We start from the raw sequence: 16,287 nt of genomic DNA, 5'->3' as shown, positions 1-16,287 counted from the left end.
GAGTGCGTTTGACCTATTTTATTGGAAAATTTTCAAAATAACAAAATGGCACAGCAGTATACACATTTCATAAACACATGGTCAGTTGGTAGAAATGCTGTGGGGTTCCCCTCTCTGGTGCATTTTTTCTCATTATAAAATAATTTACAGGCTAACGAACAGTGGAAGTGCTGGCTGGTAGTACACAGACACACACACGCTTCAGTTCATGGTAGTGATGGATCGTCCACAAAGGGTGATTTTCAGAGTCAGGGACAAAGTGTGCCAAGGACAATCATTCCAATTGGACATTGAGTAAAAACAACACTGTGTAATGTATGGGGTTTTAACATGAGGTTTGCATACATGGAAAGGTATTTTTTATATTTCTTTAAAAATGAATATCCAAGACTGATAAATATAGATAACATACTGTAAAATACTCAAGGTAGTGGCATTGAGACAACAAAAACAATGATATATTATTTTCAAACAGTTTTTACATGTAGACCATTTCCTAGTTTGATCCAATCGAGAGTTGAAAACGAGCACTACATGAGATCACTAATCAACACGGAGATAAAAGACAAAGAAAGAAAGTGATTGCAAACAAAAGAAGAATGAAGATTATACAAGTGTTTGTGGTCGGAGCAGAGCAGGACCGTTAGCAGAACAGAGAGCTTTGGGTTGTGGAGCGGGGCCTGGCCGAGTATAGACCGGGGCTGGGCCGCGTGGTGGCCCGCTTCTCTTAGGCTTGTCGTATTTTGGAGGGGGTATAGGTCTTGTCCACAGACTCGTCCTGTAGAAACATGTGCAGACAGCGCTTGTTCTGGGCCAAGGGGTGACCAGCCACTCTGAAACAGAAAACCGGGAGAGACAAAGGTTGCAAGTGGTTATGAATATATGTTGTTGTTACAATCTGTCTGACATGGCCACAAAATACATGGTACATATTTTTCTTCCTGGAAAGAAATCTCAAAATACATTTTTTACTATAACGACACCCTTACATTTGATTTGATAGGAAGGAAGAGGATTAAGTATTTATAAAGCCCTTATGACATCAGCTGATATCTCAAAGTGCTGTACAGAAACCCAGCCTAAAACCCCAAACAGCAAGCTATGCACAGTGACTAGAAAAAACTCCCTAGAAAGGCCAGAACCTAGGAAGAAACCTAGAGAGGAACCAGGCTAAGAGGGGTGGCCCGTTCTCTTCTGGCTGTGCCGGGTGGAGATTATAACAGAATATGGCCAAGATGTTCAAATGTTCATAAATGACCAGCAGGGTCAAATAATAATCACAGTGGATGTCGAGAGTGCAACAGGTCAGCACCTCAGGAGTAAATGTCAGTTAGCTTTTCATAGCCGATCATTGAGTATCTCTACGGCTCCTGCTGTCTCTAGAGAGTCGAAAACAACAGGTCTGGGACAGGTAGCATGCCCGGTGAACAGGTCAGGGTTCCATAGCCGTAGGCAGAACAGTTGAAACTGGAGCAACCAGCACAGCCAGGCCCGCTATGTGGAACATCAGGCTTCCATGAGAGTGCCACGAGAAAGATTGACCATAATTGGACAGCATTAAAGTACTGTGAAAAGTGTTAGGCAAAATATGCCCACATTTTCATCAGGTTTGTTTTCAATTTTTTCAGTGTCCAAATGATCAGGTCAGATGCAATTTAGAAGACCACTGACCTGTCTTTAAATTCATAAAGTCCCCATGTTACATCTGAAGCAGGAGGCAGAGAATTTGATGAAGAGGAAAGGATTCTGGAAACCTGCTCATAATTACCATCAAGGTCAGGGAGAGGGATGGGGAGATTGAAGCAAAAGAGAAGAAAGAAAGAGAAGAGAAAGATGGAGGGGGAAAGAAGAGGAGAAAGAGAGCAAAAAAGTGAAAGGGCACCTGAGACCAAAAATAATATACTTCCTCTTAACAGACCAATTTCCAATGACAGACGTACTCTCATCATCCTATGTACTCAGCTACATTCTTAAAAGGGTAATATTTATGAAGGGCAAGCATGACCAAGGGTTCATGTACAACAGAAACATTGTGGAGGATTTTTGAGGAGGCTTCCATTTGCCATTAGATGAGCAAGTTGAGCCCCCCTCCTGACACTCCATGACTCAATCAAAACCAATCAAACATTTTTTATGGAGTTGAATTAAAACCGTAAATAAGCTGGCCCCTGATCACATCTAACCCTGTACCCACTCCTCCATCCTAACTCCGACTATATTCTCGCCTTTTGTTTTTGAACAATATCGCCTGCAAACTTCCCTTTAAACTTCACTGTGCTGTTCTCTCCTCCTCTGCTGGGTTGTTTAGAAATGATAACCATGTTTACCTCTAGGTAAATGGTTTTCCTCTCCACAATACACTCAATCACAGTTCATAACAGCAGAGCGAACCAACTCCACTCCGCTGTGCAGCTATTAAGTCTGAACAATGCCATGATCAACAGTAGCGTTTAATTTGAGGAAAAAAAATCTTAATTACCAACACATTCTTCGCTCTTTCGAAAAAAAATATTTTTTTCTCATCTCACTAGTCTTTAGGCATACTTAATATTCTAACAGGTATAATTTGCACATGAAACAAAGATAATAGCCAAGTCTGCAATCAAAGCAAATAATAACAGGCCCACTGTAACTTTTATTGTTCTCCACGTGGGAGTGCGAACACCTTGGGTAAAAAAATAAGCAGGGGTGCACACACCACCCATCGAGGAACCGTTCGCTGTAACTTGAGACTCAATTATCATAAATTACACATATAGAAAAAAAACAAGTACTAAGGGACGCACTTGCGGCCTCTTTGGCTGTTCTTGTTCCTTTACTAGGCAATTATGAAGGAGAACGAAGGAGTAGACGTCCTGCTGTATGTGTTCAGTCTGTTAACAACACCAAGAAAGACGAGAGAAAATCTGATTTATGTTAAGTGTTTCATAGGCTCTTAAGGTTAAGGCTGAGCTAAGAGTGGCTGCAAATGAAATGTTTAACAAACACACACGCCGGACATCAAAAAGTAGTAATATCGCAACCAAACACAACATCCTGGCTCTAGGAAGCAGAGGATCTTGTCTGTGTCGACTCACTTGTTGAGGAACTGCTCCAGCCCAGCTCTCCGCTCCTCGATGAAAGAATCGTCAAATATCCCATCGTCCCCTCGGAACGGCAGCTGTCTGGAAAGAGCCTTCCCTGGGAGAGGGGGTACCACCACCTGAGAAGGACACACATGTTAACAAGTTAACATCTAGTTAGTTATATTGTTGTCTTTATCTCTCAGGTTTGATTCAATTATTCTTGTGTAATGTGTATTGAGCCCAGAGGGCTCACCTTGCTGTCTCTCTCTAGCTCCCCTCTGAGCCACTGAAAGTCGCTATACCGTCTCCGCACTCGAGACTCCTTCAACTTGAAGATGGGCAAGTTGGTCTGAAACAGAGAGAAATCAAACTTAGGGGAACCAGAGCTAACATACTGTATAAGGGTAGTATAAATTGTAGGGTAAAATAAAGACAGAGTTAGAGTATAAAGAACACTTGAACAAAACCATGATCTTATCGAGTGGAAAGTTGGCTACATTGTAGATTGAGTCAAGTATAAGTCAGTGACAAATTATATTGATACTAAAAATTTATAAAGCTTTTTCACTAGGTCTCACAGTACACTGTATGGTACCATCTATCAATCCACAACCAATGAGTAGTTCAGTCAGAAAAACACCACGTATTACTTTCAACCATTTATTAGAAAGAAAATGACAATACATTAGGCCTTGGCGGTTGGCTCCGCTGCTTCAGGCTCCGCTGCTTCAGGCTCGCTCACTGCCATAGCAAAGCTCATTACCATAATAACAAACTACAGGCAGTGAGTGCGGTATAGCTATACCAATCGCCCCGACTGAAACAAAAGCAGGCAGGTGGAGGCTTGGGGTGGCGGGAGGCGAGCAGATAACAGACATGCATAGTGAGTAACACGTTACAGCAACAGCATGTTAAAGAAACACAAGCACATAGCTTACACGTGGCAAACATCAGAGGATGTGTGTGCAGAAACTGGCCAACTAAATACACCGCCATATTAAAGTAGAGTGAGGAATCGAATTGTTGCAATATCAGCTAATTCAAACACTCAGGTTTCCTGTCTGAAATGGCTTTATTAACCTGAGTGAATCACAGCTGCCATTTTGTGCCAGAGACACTCACCATACACTAGCTATGAGAGTGGAGAGTAGATGCAGAGTGAATGACCCATGCTTGCCATTGTGGCGTTTGGGCCTAGCCTTGTGTGAATCCCTCTGTGGAAAATTACTGTTAAGAGCCATACAAATAGAAATTAAATTGGAAATACTGTATTTAAAAAAAAAACATTATATATATATAGGTTAAAAGGTTAAATATATATATATATATTTAACCTTTACTTAACTAGGCAAGTCAGTTAAGAACAAATTTACAATGACTGCCTACCAAAAGGCAAAAGACCTGTGGGGACAGGGCTGGGATTTAAAAAAAACATAAATATAGGACAAAACACACATCACGACAAGCGAGACAACACAATACTACATAAAGAGAGACCTAAGACAACAGCACAGCATGGAAGCAACACAACATGGTAGCAGCACAAAACATGGTAGACACATTATTGGGCACAGCACAACAGCAAAGTGCAAGAAGGTGGAGACAACAAAGCAGCCACAACTCAGTAAGAGTGTCCATGAGTGTCTTTGAATGAAGAGATTGAGATAAAACTGTCCAGTTTGAGTGTTTGTTGCAGCTTGTTCCAGTCGCTAGCTGCAGCGAACGATGGGATGTGTGTGCTTTGGGGACCTTTAACAGAATGTGACTGGCAGAAGAGGTCTTGTATGTGGAGAATGAGGGCTGCAGTAGATATCTCAGATAGGGGGAGTGAGGCCTAAGAGGGTTTTATAAATAAGCATCAACCAGTGGGTCTTGCGACGGGTATACAGAGATGACCAGTTTTTTAGGGTCAAGTTTCAGGAGCTCCTCAGACTCAGTGACTGCATGTAGGGAGAAACTTTGTAGCGGGGCAGGGGAAAAAGAGGGAGAAGCATTGGAGATAGTCACATTAAAAGGGGTGGGAGAGGAGGAAATGTTGGACGGGCAAGGAGGCATTGCTGAGTCAAATAGGAATCCTGACTTAAGGAAGTGGTGATTAAAGAGCTCAGCCAGGTGCTTCTTGTCAGTAACCACCACATCATCAACTTTAAGGGACATGGGCAGCTGTGAAGGAGGTTTTATTCTTCAGGTCCGTTTAACCGTTTTCCAGAACTTCCTGGGGTTAGACCCACAGAGAGAGAACTGCTCCTTAAAGTAACTAACTTTGGCCTTCCGGATAGCTCGAGTGCACTTATTTCTCATTTGCCTGAACGAGTATGCGTGTGCCGAGTCATTACAGAAAACACCAGACTGATTCCTATCAGGATTATTTGTGAGGATAACATCAAGAAGAGTAGCCTTTTCTGGGTATTTGGAGTCATACCTTGCGGGATTAGTAATAATCTGGGAAAGATTTAGGGAGTCCCATTGATTTAGGAATTGGGATAGGGGGCAGTATTTTGACATCCAGATGAAAAGCGTGCCCAAAGAAAACTGCCTGTTACTCAGGCGAAGTCCTCCCAGATTGCAGTTCCTAGGGCTTCCACTGGATATGAAGTTTTTAGAAAGAGTTTCAGGCTGTTTTTTTTTTTTTTTTTAATGAACCAGAAATTGTAGTTTTTCTAGGTGGCTTCCATTTTGGATGTAGTTTTTCCAAGCGAGTGAATGAGTACATTCTTTGGTATTTTTCTCTGGTAAAGACAATAACGATTCTCCGTCGTAAATTGTATCATTTATCTACATATTAGGGTATCTAAGGTTTAATTATAAACGTTTTTTGACTTGTTTGGAAAAGTGTATTAGTAACGTTTGGGATTCATTTTGTATGCATTTTGATGGAGGGAAACTGGGTGGATTATTGACTGAAGCGCGCCAGGTAAACTGAGTTTTAGGAGGACATTAATCGAACAAAAAGACAATTTGTGATGTAACTGGGACCTTTTGGAGTGCCAACAGAAGAGCAAAGGTAAGGCATTTATTATTTCGCTATTTCTGACTTTCGTGTCGCACCTGCCTGGTTGAAATATGTTTTTCACGCTTTTGTATGCGGGGCGCTGTACTCCAATAATCTCATGGTGTGCTTTCACCGTAAAGCCTTTTTGAAATCTGACACAGCGGCTGGATTAACAAGAAGTTAATCTTTATTTTTATGTATTACACTTGTGATTTTATGAAAGTTAAATATTTATAATACTGTAGTTTGAGTTTCGCGCTCTGCAATTTCACCGGATGTTGTCGAGGTGTCCCGCTAGCGGCACGCATTTCCCAAAGAGGTTTTAAGCATGTCCCAATTTAGGTCACCTAGCAGGACAAATTCAGACTTGGTGTAAGGGCCAGGAGAGTGCTTAGGGCAGGTAGGGTACAGGCCGGTGCTGATGGAGGATGATAGTATCCAGCAACAATCAACAAATAGCTATTTGAAAGTTTAATACTTAAAACAAGCAAATCAAATTGTTTGGGGACAGACTTGGTGGAGACAACTGAGCACTGAAGGTGATCCTTGGTAAAGATTGCAACTCCCCCACCTTTTCTTGACGAAAAAGGTTATAACCAGAAAGGTTAGCATCAGCATTCAAAACACTCTTCCTTAACCACGTCTCAGTAATGACCAACACGTCGGGATTGGAGCTCTGAACCCACACTTTCAATTGATCCATTTTAGGTAATAAGCTTCTCGTGCAGAAAACCCAGGCTTTTACGGGAGCAAAAATCAGTGACGCAGATATCAGAGCACAAGTCAGAATTGGGGCTAGCAACAAAAGATGGGCCAGGGTGTACATGAAGATTTCCAGATATCATCAGCAGTAATACAATCAAGGCACGGCATAGTACGGGGAGAGCTCTGAAGTGCTGATTTATGACATCTGAATGTGCATCAGATGGCAACAAGATCATAATGTAGAGAAATTTAATCAGATAACATAAATGCAAAGCCGGCAAGAGGTGTTTAGAATGGAATGGAAGGCCAAAAGTCTGTGTAACCAATAGAGTCAGAGTCCTGAGTGTGGCAACAAACAGTCTGTCCCACGGTTGGGTAAAGAAAGTTCATAGACAACAAAGCATGCAGGAGTCATGAGGCAAATAGCAAAATACACAAGACATTTTTAAAATATATAGACGACTTGGGGCTAGCCATTGGAAGTTCAGAGTCACTTGCCCCAACAGTGCATGTGTGCTGGAGGCGAGCGAAAGCTTGGGAGAGAGGGGGGGGGGTCATGTCTGGTAGGGGTAGACGAGGGGAGACAGGCCAGGGCAGACGGTGAAACAGATCGCCAGGTGGAAGCCACGCAGCAGTGCAGCAGGCAATGGGAGTAGGTGTCACCCACTTGGGAGAAGCTTTTATTTCTGGAGCCAGATTTCTTGTAGAAAATGGCAGTGGATAGTCTGAACAGCAGGAGGGGGCTTCAAGGCCTCTGGATCTGGGTGGGGTAGCCTGCCATTCTGCTTCGGCACCTCACAACTTCAATTAGCATTGACGTGTGAATGGAATCTCTTTGTCCTAGCAAAGCTTGGTAGCCTGATCATTCAGTCCTTATTAAGTAAAATATATAATTGTAATGTATTTTTCTTATTGGCTTTTGAAAGTAAAAAAAAAATGCTCCAGACTAAGCATTACTCACTCAGCTCCAGGTTGGAAGGGGTTTTCAGATCTCTGCTTGTTTGCCAGAGCATTTGATGTACAGTTATGGCCAAAAGTCTGCTGCCTCAGTTTGTATGATGGCAATTTGCATATACTCCAGAATGTTATGAAGAGTGATCAGATGAATTGCAATTAATTGCAAAGTCCCTCTTTGCCATGCAAATGAACTGAATCCCGAAAAAACATTTCTACTGCATTTCAGCCCTGCCACAAAAGGACCAGCTGACATCATGTCAGTGATTCTCTCATTAACACAGGTGTGAGTGTTGACGAGGACAAGGCTGGAGATCATTCTGTCATGCTGATTGAGTTTGAATAACAGACAGGAAGCTTCAAAAGGAGGGTGGTGCTTGGAATCATTGTTATTCCTCTGTCAATCATGGTTACCTGCAGGGAAACACGTGCTGTCATCATTGCTTTGCACAAAAAGGGCTCACAGGCAAGGATATTGCTGCCAGTAAGATTGCACCTAAATCAACCATTTATCAGATCATCAAGAACTTCAAGGAGAGCGGTTCAATTGTTGTGAAGAAGGCTTCAGGGCGCCGAAGAAAGTCCAGCAAGCGCCAGGACCGTCTCCTAAAGTTGATTCAGCTGCGGGATCGGGGCACCACCAATACAGAGCTTGCTCAGGAATGGCAGCAGGCAGGTAGGAGTGCATCTGCACCCACAGTGAGGCGAAGACTTTTGGAGGATGGCCTGGTGTCAAGAAGGGCAGCAAAGAAGCCACTTCTCTCCAGGAAAAACATCAGGGACAGACTGATATTCTGAAAAAGGTACAGGGACTGGACTGCTGAGGACTGGGGTAAAGTCATTTTCTCTGATGAAGCCCCTTTCCGATTGTTTGAGGCATCCGGAAAAAAGCGTGCCCGGGGAAGACGAGGTGAGCGCTACCATCAGTCCTGTGTCATGCCAACAGTAAAGCACCCTGAGACCATTCATGTGTGGGGTTGCTTCTCAGCCAAGGGAGTGGGCTCACTCACAATATTGCCTAAGAACTCAGCCATGAATAAAGAATAGTACCAACACATCCTCTGAGAGCAACTTATCCCAACCATCCAGTAACAGTTTGGTGACGAACAATGCCTTTTCCAGCATGATGGAGCACCTTGCCATAAGGCAAAAGTGATAACTAAGTGGCTCGGGGAACAAAACATCAATATTTTGGGTCCATGGGAATCAGTGGCTAACTGCAAGCATTGCAAAGCAACCAGTAGCCTGCTATTCAATGGAGTTGCTGTGCCCCCCCCCCAACCCAAGAGTGTCCACACCATAAATGCCAGACTTTGATGACAAAATTTGCCCACAAAGGACCGCCGTGCCACCTTCATGTTTAAGTGAGCACATCACAAGCCAAGGTGAGTCCAAAAATGTCTTGTATGCTGCTGCATAAATTATGTAATATGCAAGGGAGATATGTATACTGTAGCTAAGAAAGTAATACTAAGTGTATGTTGTGTAGTAAACTGTTAGTAGCTCATGTGCCTCACCCTAATAATTCGGTCCATTTTCACCTAAAGTTAATGTTCTGACTCTGTGGTGCTGTACATATAACCTGCTTTTGAGAAATGTAATCTAAAAGATGTTTCATTGTCTTATATGTCCCCTTTATTTATCCTGTACTTGGTGTACAGGGAAAATACAGTAAGAGCAGCCCATGCTCTGCATTCTGTGGCTGTACATTTCAAAAGTGCTGTACACATAGTTATATTGATTACGCCATTGTCTTAATCGAAATGCCTCTTATCCGCTCACTGTTCCCTTACGCCATAGTTTGTACATCTCAATTGTCAATAGAAACCACATTTGCTTAAGCAAGTCAGCCACAGAGCCGTTTTTTTTTAAAGGCAGTAAACTAGGCTGAATTAATTGTTTCGCTGCCAAACAAGGCTCTGCTGATAGCCAGGTGTAGCAGTGGTAAGGATTCACTCCATTGTGCTGGAAAGAAAGCTCTGCTGTTGGTACAGCTTTATGTAGGCCCTAATAGTTTGTGGGCACCGTTATAGTGCAATTAATGTATTGTTAGTGTTGTAGTTGTGTCTTTGCTGGCATGCATTTTTTTGTTGTTGAGTTTGCCCCACCAAGATTTACATGCTAAAATCAGTGATGCAGTCAATCTTGCCTAAACTTTGAGCCAGGAGAGATTGACATGCACATTACTGACACTTGCCCTCTGTGTACATCTAAGTGCGATACGTGCTGCTTTGTTCTGGACCAATTGCAACTAACCTATGTTCCTCTTTGCCGCACATGACCACACAGCAGGTGCGACAAAACTAGGGCCTGTATGTAGGACTTGTCTGGTCAACTGAGCTGTCAAGAAGGCAAAACAACGCCTTATCACAGACAGACCTCTTCCCATTTTAGCAATCATGGAGTCTAAATGTTTTGACCATGACAGCTTGCTATCTAGTTGGATGGATGCGGGGTGACGTGTGTGTGTGTGAGCAGAGGCAAACTGATTGATGAGCAGGAGAATGAAGGTCCTCATGGTCTCCCTCTCGCTCCTGCCTCTTCAAATTTTCCCTCTACTATAATAAGTCAGTGTTTTGTCCTTGAGACCCCTCTTGAGTCTTTTCACTGTGAAATACACAGGCCATTCTCTCCTCTTCTGTCCTCTCTCCCCCCATTTTTCCTCCCTCGGTCCTCCCTTCTCTCTTTAAAATTATGGATTTTTCTCCTTTACAAGAGGTAGAAGAGAGCAATCTTTTGGAAGGCTTTCATAACAACAAATCAAAGTTATTTGACAATAACAATTGCTATTTTTTTTTAGATGCACTATGCAGAAATCTCTTCGCCATTTCCTGGTTGCAAAAATTATAATAATTTGCCTAATTTCAGTTTGTGTGACAAAACAATTGTACCATCTAAACCGCTGTGAAACATTTTCTATTTTCCAATCAAAAATATTACAGTTTCAGTTGTTTGAAGCTGATGTACAAACCTGAAAGTTAGAGGCAAAATGAAAAGCATAGAAATAGCGCACAGAACAGATCTACCACTTCTTAGACTTGCTTTTAATGAGCACCACCGTGTGCTAGCCAGTTTCCCTCGGGGGAATCCCCTTTGAAACAGGACGCAGTTTGATTGCCATCTTAAGTGGAGGTCCAATTCACAAAAATTACCTCCTCGGTCCTCTTTATAGCTTGAGGGAGCGAGTGAACAACTTTGATCACTTGCCGGGTTGATCTTGCCCACAATCTGTAGTCACGTGTCAAAGTCCAGTAGCCACAAAGTGTGAAATTTACTCAACATGGCTGGGTATATTTTTAAATAACATTGACTTTAGCATTGGCAAATCGGAATGACGCAAAGTGGCTCGGACTCAGTGAGGAGCCAATAAAAAAACTAAAGGTAACAGTAGCTGAAGCTCAACTTCAATATTTCCACCAAAGACGTCGCCACTCCATTCATCATCATCCCTCAATTGGATTTAGGGCCGAAGGCTGTCTACTTTGCATTTGGAACACAACACAGTGACTAGGGTCTGGTTTCAATGATAGACTATTTTGGCATAGAGGAACTACGTCACTGCCTACGTCAATAAAATAAAAATACATTCTGGGGACACTCCCAACAAATCACAAGGCAGACATGGCAGAACGTTGTGAATTAAAACCCAAGTTTGCTGGCAAAACCTTTGCAGTGGTTTGAGTTAGAGATTCTGCAGTACTTTTGTATACTTTTTAGCCAGTAGTTCTGAAAGTAGCACATGTAAGCAAAAGTGGTCCCTGAAAATTGCATACTACACCACATACGTTCATTGCCCTCTCTCGATCTTTTAATGCTGTGTCCATTGAGCCGTTGGGCCTGCCCTGCATCCTCATTGGATATTGCTGGGCATACCTCTTGCTAGCTGTCACTTAAATGTGAGGGGCTGGAGCTCATGGGCTAGAACTTGAATTGCTAGGGGGCTGGCCCATGTGGGGGGGAAATAGTAGGAAAATGGCATAGCACAGCTTCAAGAAAACAGTCGCTTTCAAACAAGGGATTTCGTGGCTAATTGAGGTAAAACAGAAATTCTGCTCATAGATTATGTATGTATGTGTGAGCTACACATTAACACATCCATCCCAAAGTGGGAGGTTTAAAAAATACTTTATTGCCCAAGTACCAGAGCACGGCTTTCCACCTTAATTTGCGAATTTATTCATTAAAAACCCTACAATGTGATTTTCTGGATTTTTTTTCTTCTCATTTTGTCTGTCATTGTTGAAGTGTACCTATGATAAATTACAGGCCTCTCTCATCATTTTAAGTGGGAGAACTTGCACAATTGGTGGCTGACTAACTGTAGTTCCTCTATGCCAAAAGAGTCTATCATTGAAACCAGACCCTAGTCATGGTTTCCTAGGGTCGGGTTTCCGAGACTACATGCAACTCAGCAGAACATGAAATCGCTAGAGTGCCTTTGTGTCACACTTATGTTTGCAAAGTTTGTACAAACATGTTGATCATGTCGCTTGTGTACAACATGATAGCTACATGTAGCCTAACACCTATTCTGAAAAAAGAACACGAAATCGCGCTTGAGACATGGAATGCATAGTTTGAACATGTCAACCATGTCTTTAGCATAGACTGTAAAAAAATTAAGTCTTTAGTGTACTACATGAATTTGACCTTCCATGTCAAGGAAGGGGACGCGGCAGTAAAGGAAGGGGACGCGGAATCTACGTAGACAGCAGAGTGGGCAGCAGCTACATGAAAAAAAATCCTGCAAACACACAGAAATCTATCATTAAACACAGCAAGTCGGGTTCCAGAAAATCCAGAACTGCAGCCACTCCATTTTTAATACCACAAAAAATATATTTATTTTTTAATGGAAATTTATGACCTCACTACTGTAAGTTGCTCTGGATAAAAGTGTCTGCTAAATGACTAAAATGTAAATGTAAAATGAAAGAGAAGACAGAAAACTGTGCCTAATGTGGGGGTTCTGACAGTTGATAAGAGGAAAAAAACCTATAAAGAACAAGGTCGAGACAAAAGTTGTCGTCTGACGGGCTCTAGAACAAACTTTTTTCCCCCTGTCTTGCTCCTCCTTTCTTTCCCCTCTCATCCTTCCTCTCAGTACCCTCTTTCTTATCTTCTTTCTCACCCTTTCTGAAGTAGTAGGCTTCCGCTCTTGTTCGTCTATCCAGCCATTCTCTCCTCTTACTCTTTATTTCCTTCCCCATTTCCCTTTCTCACCAGGTGAGGTTGTCAGCCCACCCCCCCCCCCTCCCTTCCTCTCAGGTCACAGGAGAAGGGGATTAGCCTAACTTTAGCGCCCGTCAGCTCTTAGTTGCTCTCACCCCTCTGTGGGCTGCTCCCCAGTGTTCTGGTACTTCACAGCATGGAGCGCTTCACGGAATGCTGGGAAGTTAATCCCCACGACAACAGATCATGGTTACAGCTAATCTCATCAGGCCCAACACACACAGGAGCATAACTCTGTATGTGGACACTCAGGCGCTGGAGTTGGACAACACATTTAAAAAGGTTGCACAACAATACACACACGCACTTGACGATTAGACAATTCAGCATTTGAGCCTGTAAATCGAACCCACAAGTGCTGATGCTCCTGATACTCAACTAGTCTAAAGGCCAGTTTTATTGCTTCTTTAAATCAGCACGACAGTTTTCAGCTGTGCTAAGATCATTAGACAACTATTGCAATGATCAATTAGCCTTTTAAAATGATAAACTTGGATTAGCCAACACAACGTGCCATTGGAACACAGGAGTGCTGGTTGCTGATAATGGGCCTCTGTACATGTATGTAGATATTCCATAAAGAAATCTGATGTTTCCAGCTACAACAGTCATTTACAACATTAACAATGTCTACAGTGTATTTCTAATCAATTTGATGTTATTTTAAATGGACAAAAAAATGATTTTCTTTAATAAACGAGGACATTTCTAAGTGACCACAAACCTTTGAACGGTAGTGTAAATAAAATCAATTTAGTCTCAAATAAATAATGAAACATGTTCAATTTGGTTTAAGTAATGCAAAAAAACTGTTGGAGAAGCAAGTAAAAGTGCAATATGTGCCAAGTAAAAAAAGCTGATGTTCAGAACATATGAAAGCTGGTGGTAAAGTATAACATGAGTCTTCAATATTCCCAGTTAAGAAGTTTTAGGTTGTAGAGCAAAAAGCAGAGCTTGTCTGTATGTTCCCCTGTCAGTCTGCTCCTCTGCTTATCATAAATGATCCCCACATCACTGAACACTCTCTCCCTTGGGACAGAGAAACGTCTTTGCCAGTGGAGCGAGTGATTGAAGTCTGTCCTCATTCTGCTTCCACCACTCCAAAGGCAAGTCACTTTCTGTCAATGGCTCTATGAGGTAACGCTCCAACTCAATTTCAAAACTGCACTGGACTTCAGCCTTGCCCTCTTGGCTTCCAAGGATTCTAGCGTAGAGGCTGTCCACCAGACTGGGTGGCTGATCTACTGGAACTCTTTGCCAATTTGCACCGGAATCTGCGTCCTCCTCTTCACTAGTCCCTTCTGCTGTGGCTCTGGGATTTGGTTTCCTTAGTATGTCAGATTCCTCCTTCAGCCGCTCTTTTGCTTTCTCTAGTGCTGCACCTGAGCTGAGGCGTAGCTCTTGTAACGTGGATCCAGGACAGTTGCCAGCACCAGGCACTTTGTCTCCTCGGCCTTGGAGAACTGCCTTGTCAGACTGTCCAACATGGTCTCCCGTAAAGTTGATGCCTTGAGTAAAAGAACCCTCCTGCTGCAGCATCATCTTCAGCACCGACACACTGGGGATGATGCATGCGGCTGTAGATTTGGAGTGGCTCATCTCCAGTGTCACCTCCTCCATAGGGGCCAGTCTCTCAAATAGGTTAGACAATGTCCCACTGTGCAGCAGACAAACTGCGAGTTTGAACTGCTTGGATGATGCTGTGTTTGGGAAGGCCAAGCTCTTCCTGAATGGCCCTCAGCCTCTGTTTGGCCAGTACGGAGTGGTCAAAGTGAGTTGCACAGCTCTTCAACATGGCAATAATGTCTAGCGCAGCTCTCTGACTGGATAGTCTATCATTGATTACAAGCTGTAGGGTGTGTGCACGGCAGCTGAAGTCTGGAAGTTCCGCCAGTCTTATACCTTTCACCATGTTTGCCCCACTGTCCCTGAGGACCAGCACTACACGTTCTGTGTGGGTTTCCCAATATTCCAACATGGTCAAAAACATCTCTCTGATGTAGTTTCCTGTGTGTGATCCAGTTATAGTCTTGACATTTGGCACAACCTGCTTTCTTGTCCAGTAAGGCAGTTAACCCACTGTTCCTAGGCTGTCATTGTAAATAAGAATTTGTTCTTAACTGACTTTGCCTAGTTAAATAAAGGTTAAATAAAAACATTTAAATCAGGGACTCTAGTGCCTGACCAGCAGTCAGTTGTGATTGCCATGTGTGGAGTATTCACCGGTGCCACCAGATTCTTCACAACTCTTTCATATGTTTTATCTAGTATTTCTGTGCAGTAATTTTTTATCTTTGATCCTGTACCGGGATTCAGCAAGAGTAATCAGCCGCTGAAAACCAACATGTCAGTGACAATCTCAATAATTGCTTCATCCATCTTCTTGGCCCTTGGGTCTTTGTCCTGCCATTTTACTTGTTTATTAAAAAAGTTGTAAGATTGTAACCTGCAATGTCTGTGACGTGTCTGTATAACTTTTTCCTTCTGAAGAATTTGCGTTGAAGGTCAGTCAATCGGGAAAATTTCAAGAACTTTGAACGCTTCTTCAAGTGCAGTCACAAAAACCATCAAGCGTTATGATGAAACTGGCTCTCATGAGAACTACCACAGGAATGGAAGACCCAGAGTTACCTCTGATGCAGAGGATAAATTCAATGGAGTTAGCAGCCTCAGAAATTGCAGCTCAAATAAATGCTTCACAGGGTTCAAGTAACAGACACATCTCAACATCAACTGTTCAGAGGAGACTGCGTGAATCAGGCCTTCATGGTCAAATTGCTGCAAAGAAACCACTACTAAATGACACCGATAAGAAGAAGAGACTTGCTTGGGCCAAGACACACAAGCAATGGACATTAGAAAAGGTGGAAATCTGTCCTTTGGTCTGATGAGTCCAAAGGACCGTCTGGTTTGTGCTTAGTGGGACTATCATTTGTTTTTCAACAGGACAATGACCCAACACAACTCCAGGCGGTGTAAGGGCTATTTGACCAAGAAGGAGAGTGATGGAGTGCTGCATCAGATGACCTGGCCTCAACAATCCCCCGACCTCAACCAAATTGAGATGGTTCGGGATGAGTTGGACCGCAGAGTGAAGGAAAAGCAGACAACAAGTGCTCAGCATATGTGGGAACTCCTTCAAGACTGTTGGAAAAGCATTCCAGGTAAAACTGGTTGAGAGAATGCCAAGTGTGCGCAAAGCTGTCATCAAGTCAAAGGGTGGCTAATTGAAGAATCTCAAATAAACATATTTTGGATGGTTTAACACTTTGTTACAACATGATTCCGTATGTGTTATTTCATAGTTTTTATGTCTTCCCTATTATTCTACAATGTAGA

The 16,287-nt window shown here is 42.8% G+C and overlaps 1 protein-coding gene across 4 annotated transcripts in view; it reads right to left on the bottom strand.

Moving 5' to 3' along the window:
• The window catches only part of LOC110529915 (sorting nexin-3), a 42,451-nt gene continuing 26,164 nt past the window's right edge, over positions 1-16,287 (bottom strand). Inside the window, exons 2-5 of one of the 4 annotated variants that reach the window (XM_021612575.2) lie at positions 3,319-3,414; positions 3,078-3,202; positions 799-833; positions 1-701 (exon numbers count right to left, since the gene is read on the bottom strand). In XM_021612575.2, the coding sequence (XP_021468250.1) occupies positions 607-701; positions 799-833; positions 3,078-3,202; positions 3,319-3,414 (351 nt within the window). In that variant the 3' untranslated portion in view covers positions 1-606. Of the gene's footprint in view, positions 834-1,671; positions 1,755-2,786; positions 2,874-3,077; positions 3,203-3,318; positions 3,415-16,287 lie in introns of all 4 variants that reach the window. The other 3 variants (XM_036985474.1, XM_021612574.2, XM_021612573.2) reach the window with 3 other exon arrangements.

This window comes from Oncorhynchus mykiss, chromosome 8, assembly GCF_013265735.2.
Source record: "Oncorhynchus mykiss isolate Arlee chromosome 8, USDA_OmykA_1.1, whole genome shotgun sequence".
In the NCBI taxonomy this organism is placed as follows: Eukaryota; Metazoa; Chordata; class Actinopteri; order Salmoniformes; family Salmonidae; genus Oncorhynchus; species Oncorhynchus mykiss.
Note: the sequence above shows the minus strand (reverse complement) of the source record. Positions and strands in the feature narration are given on the sequence as shown.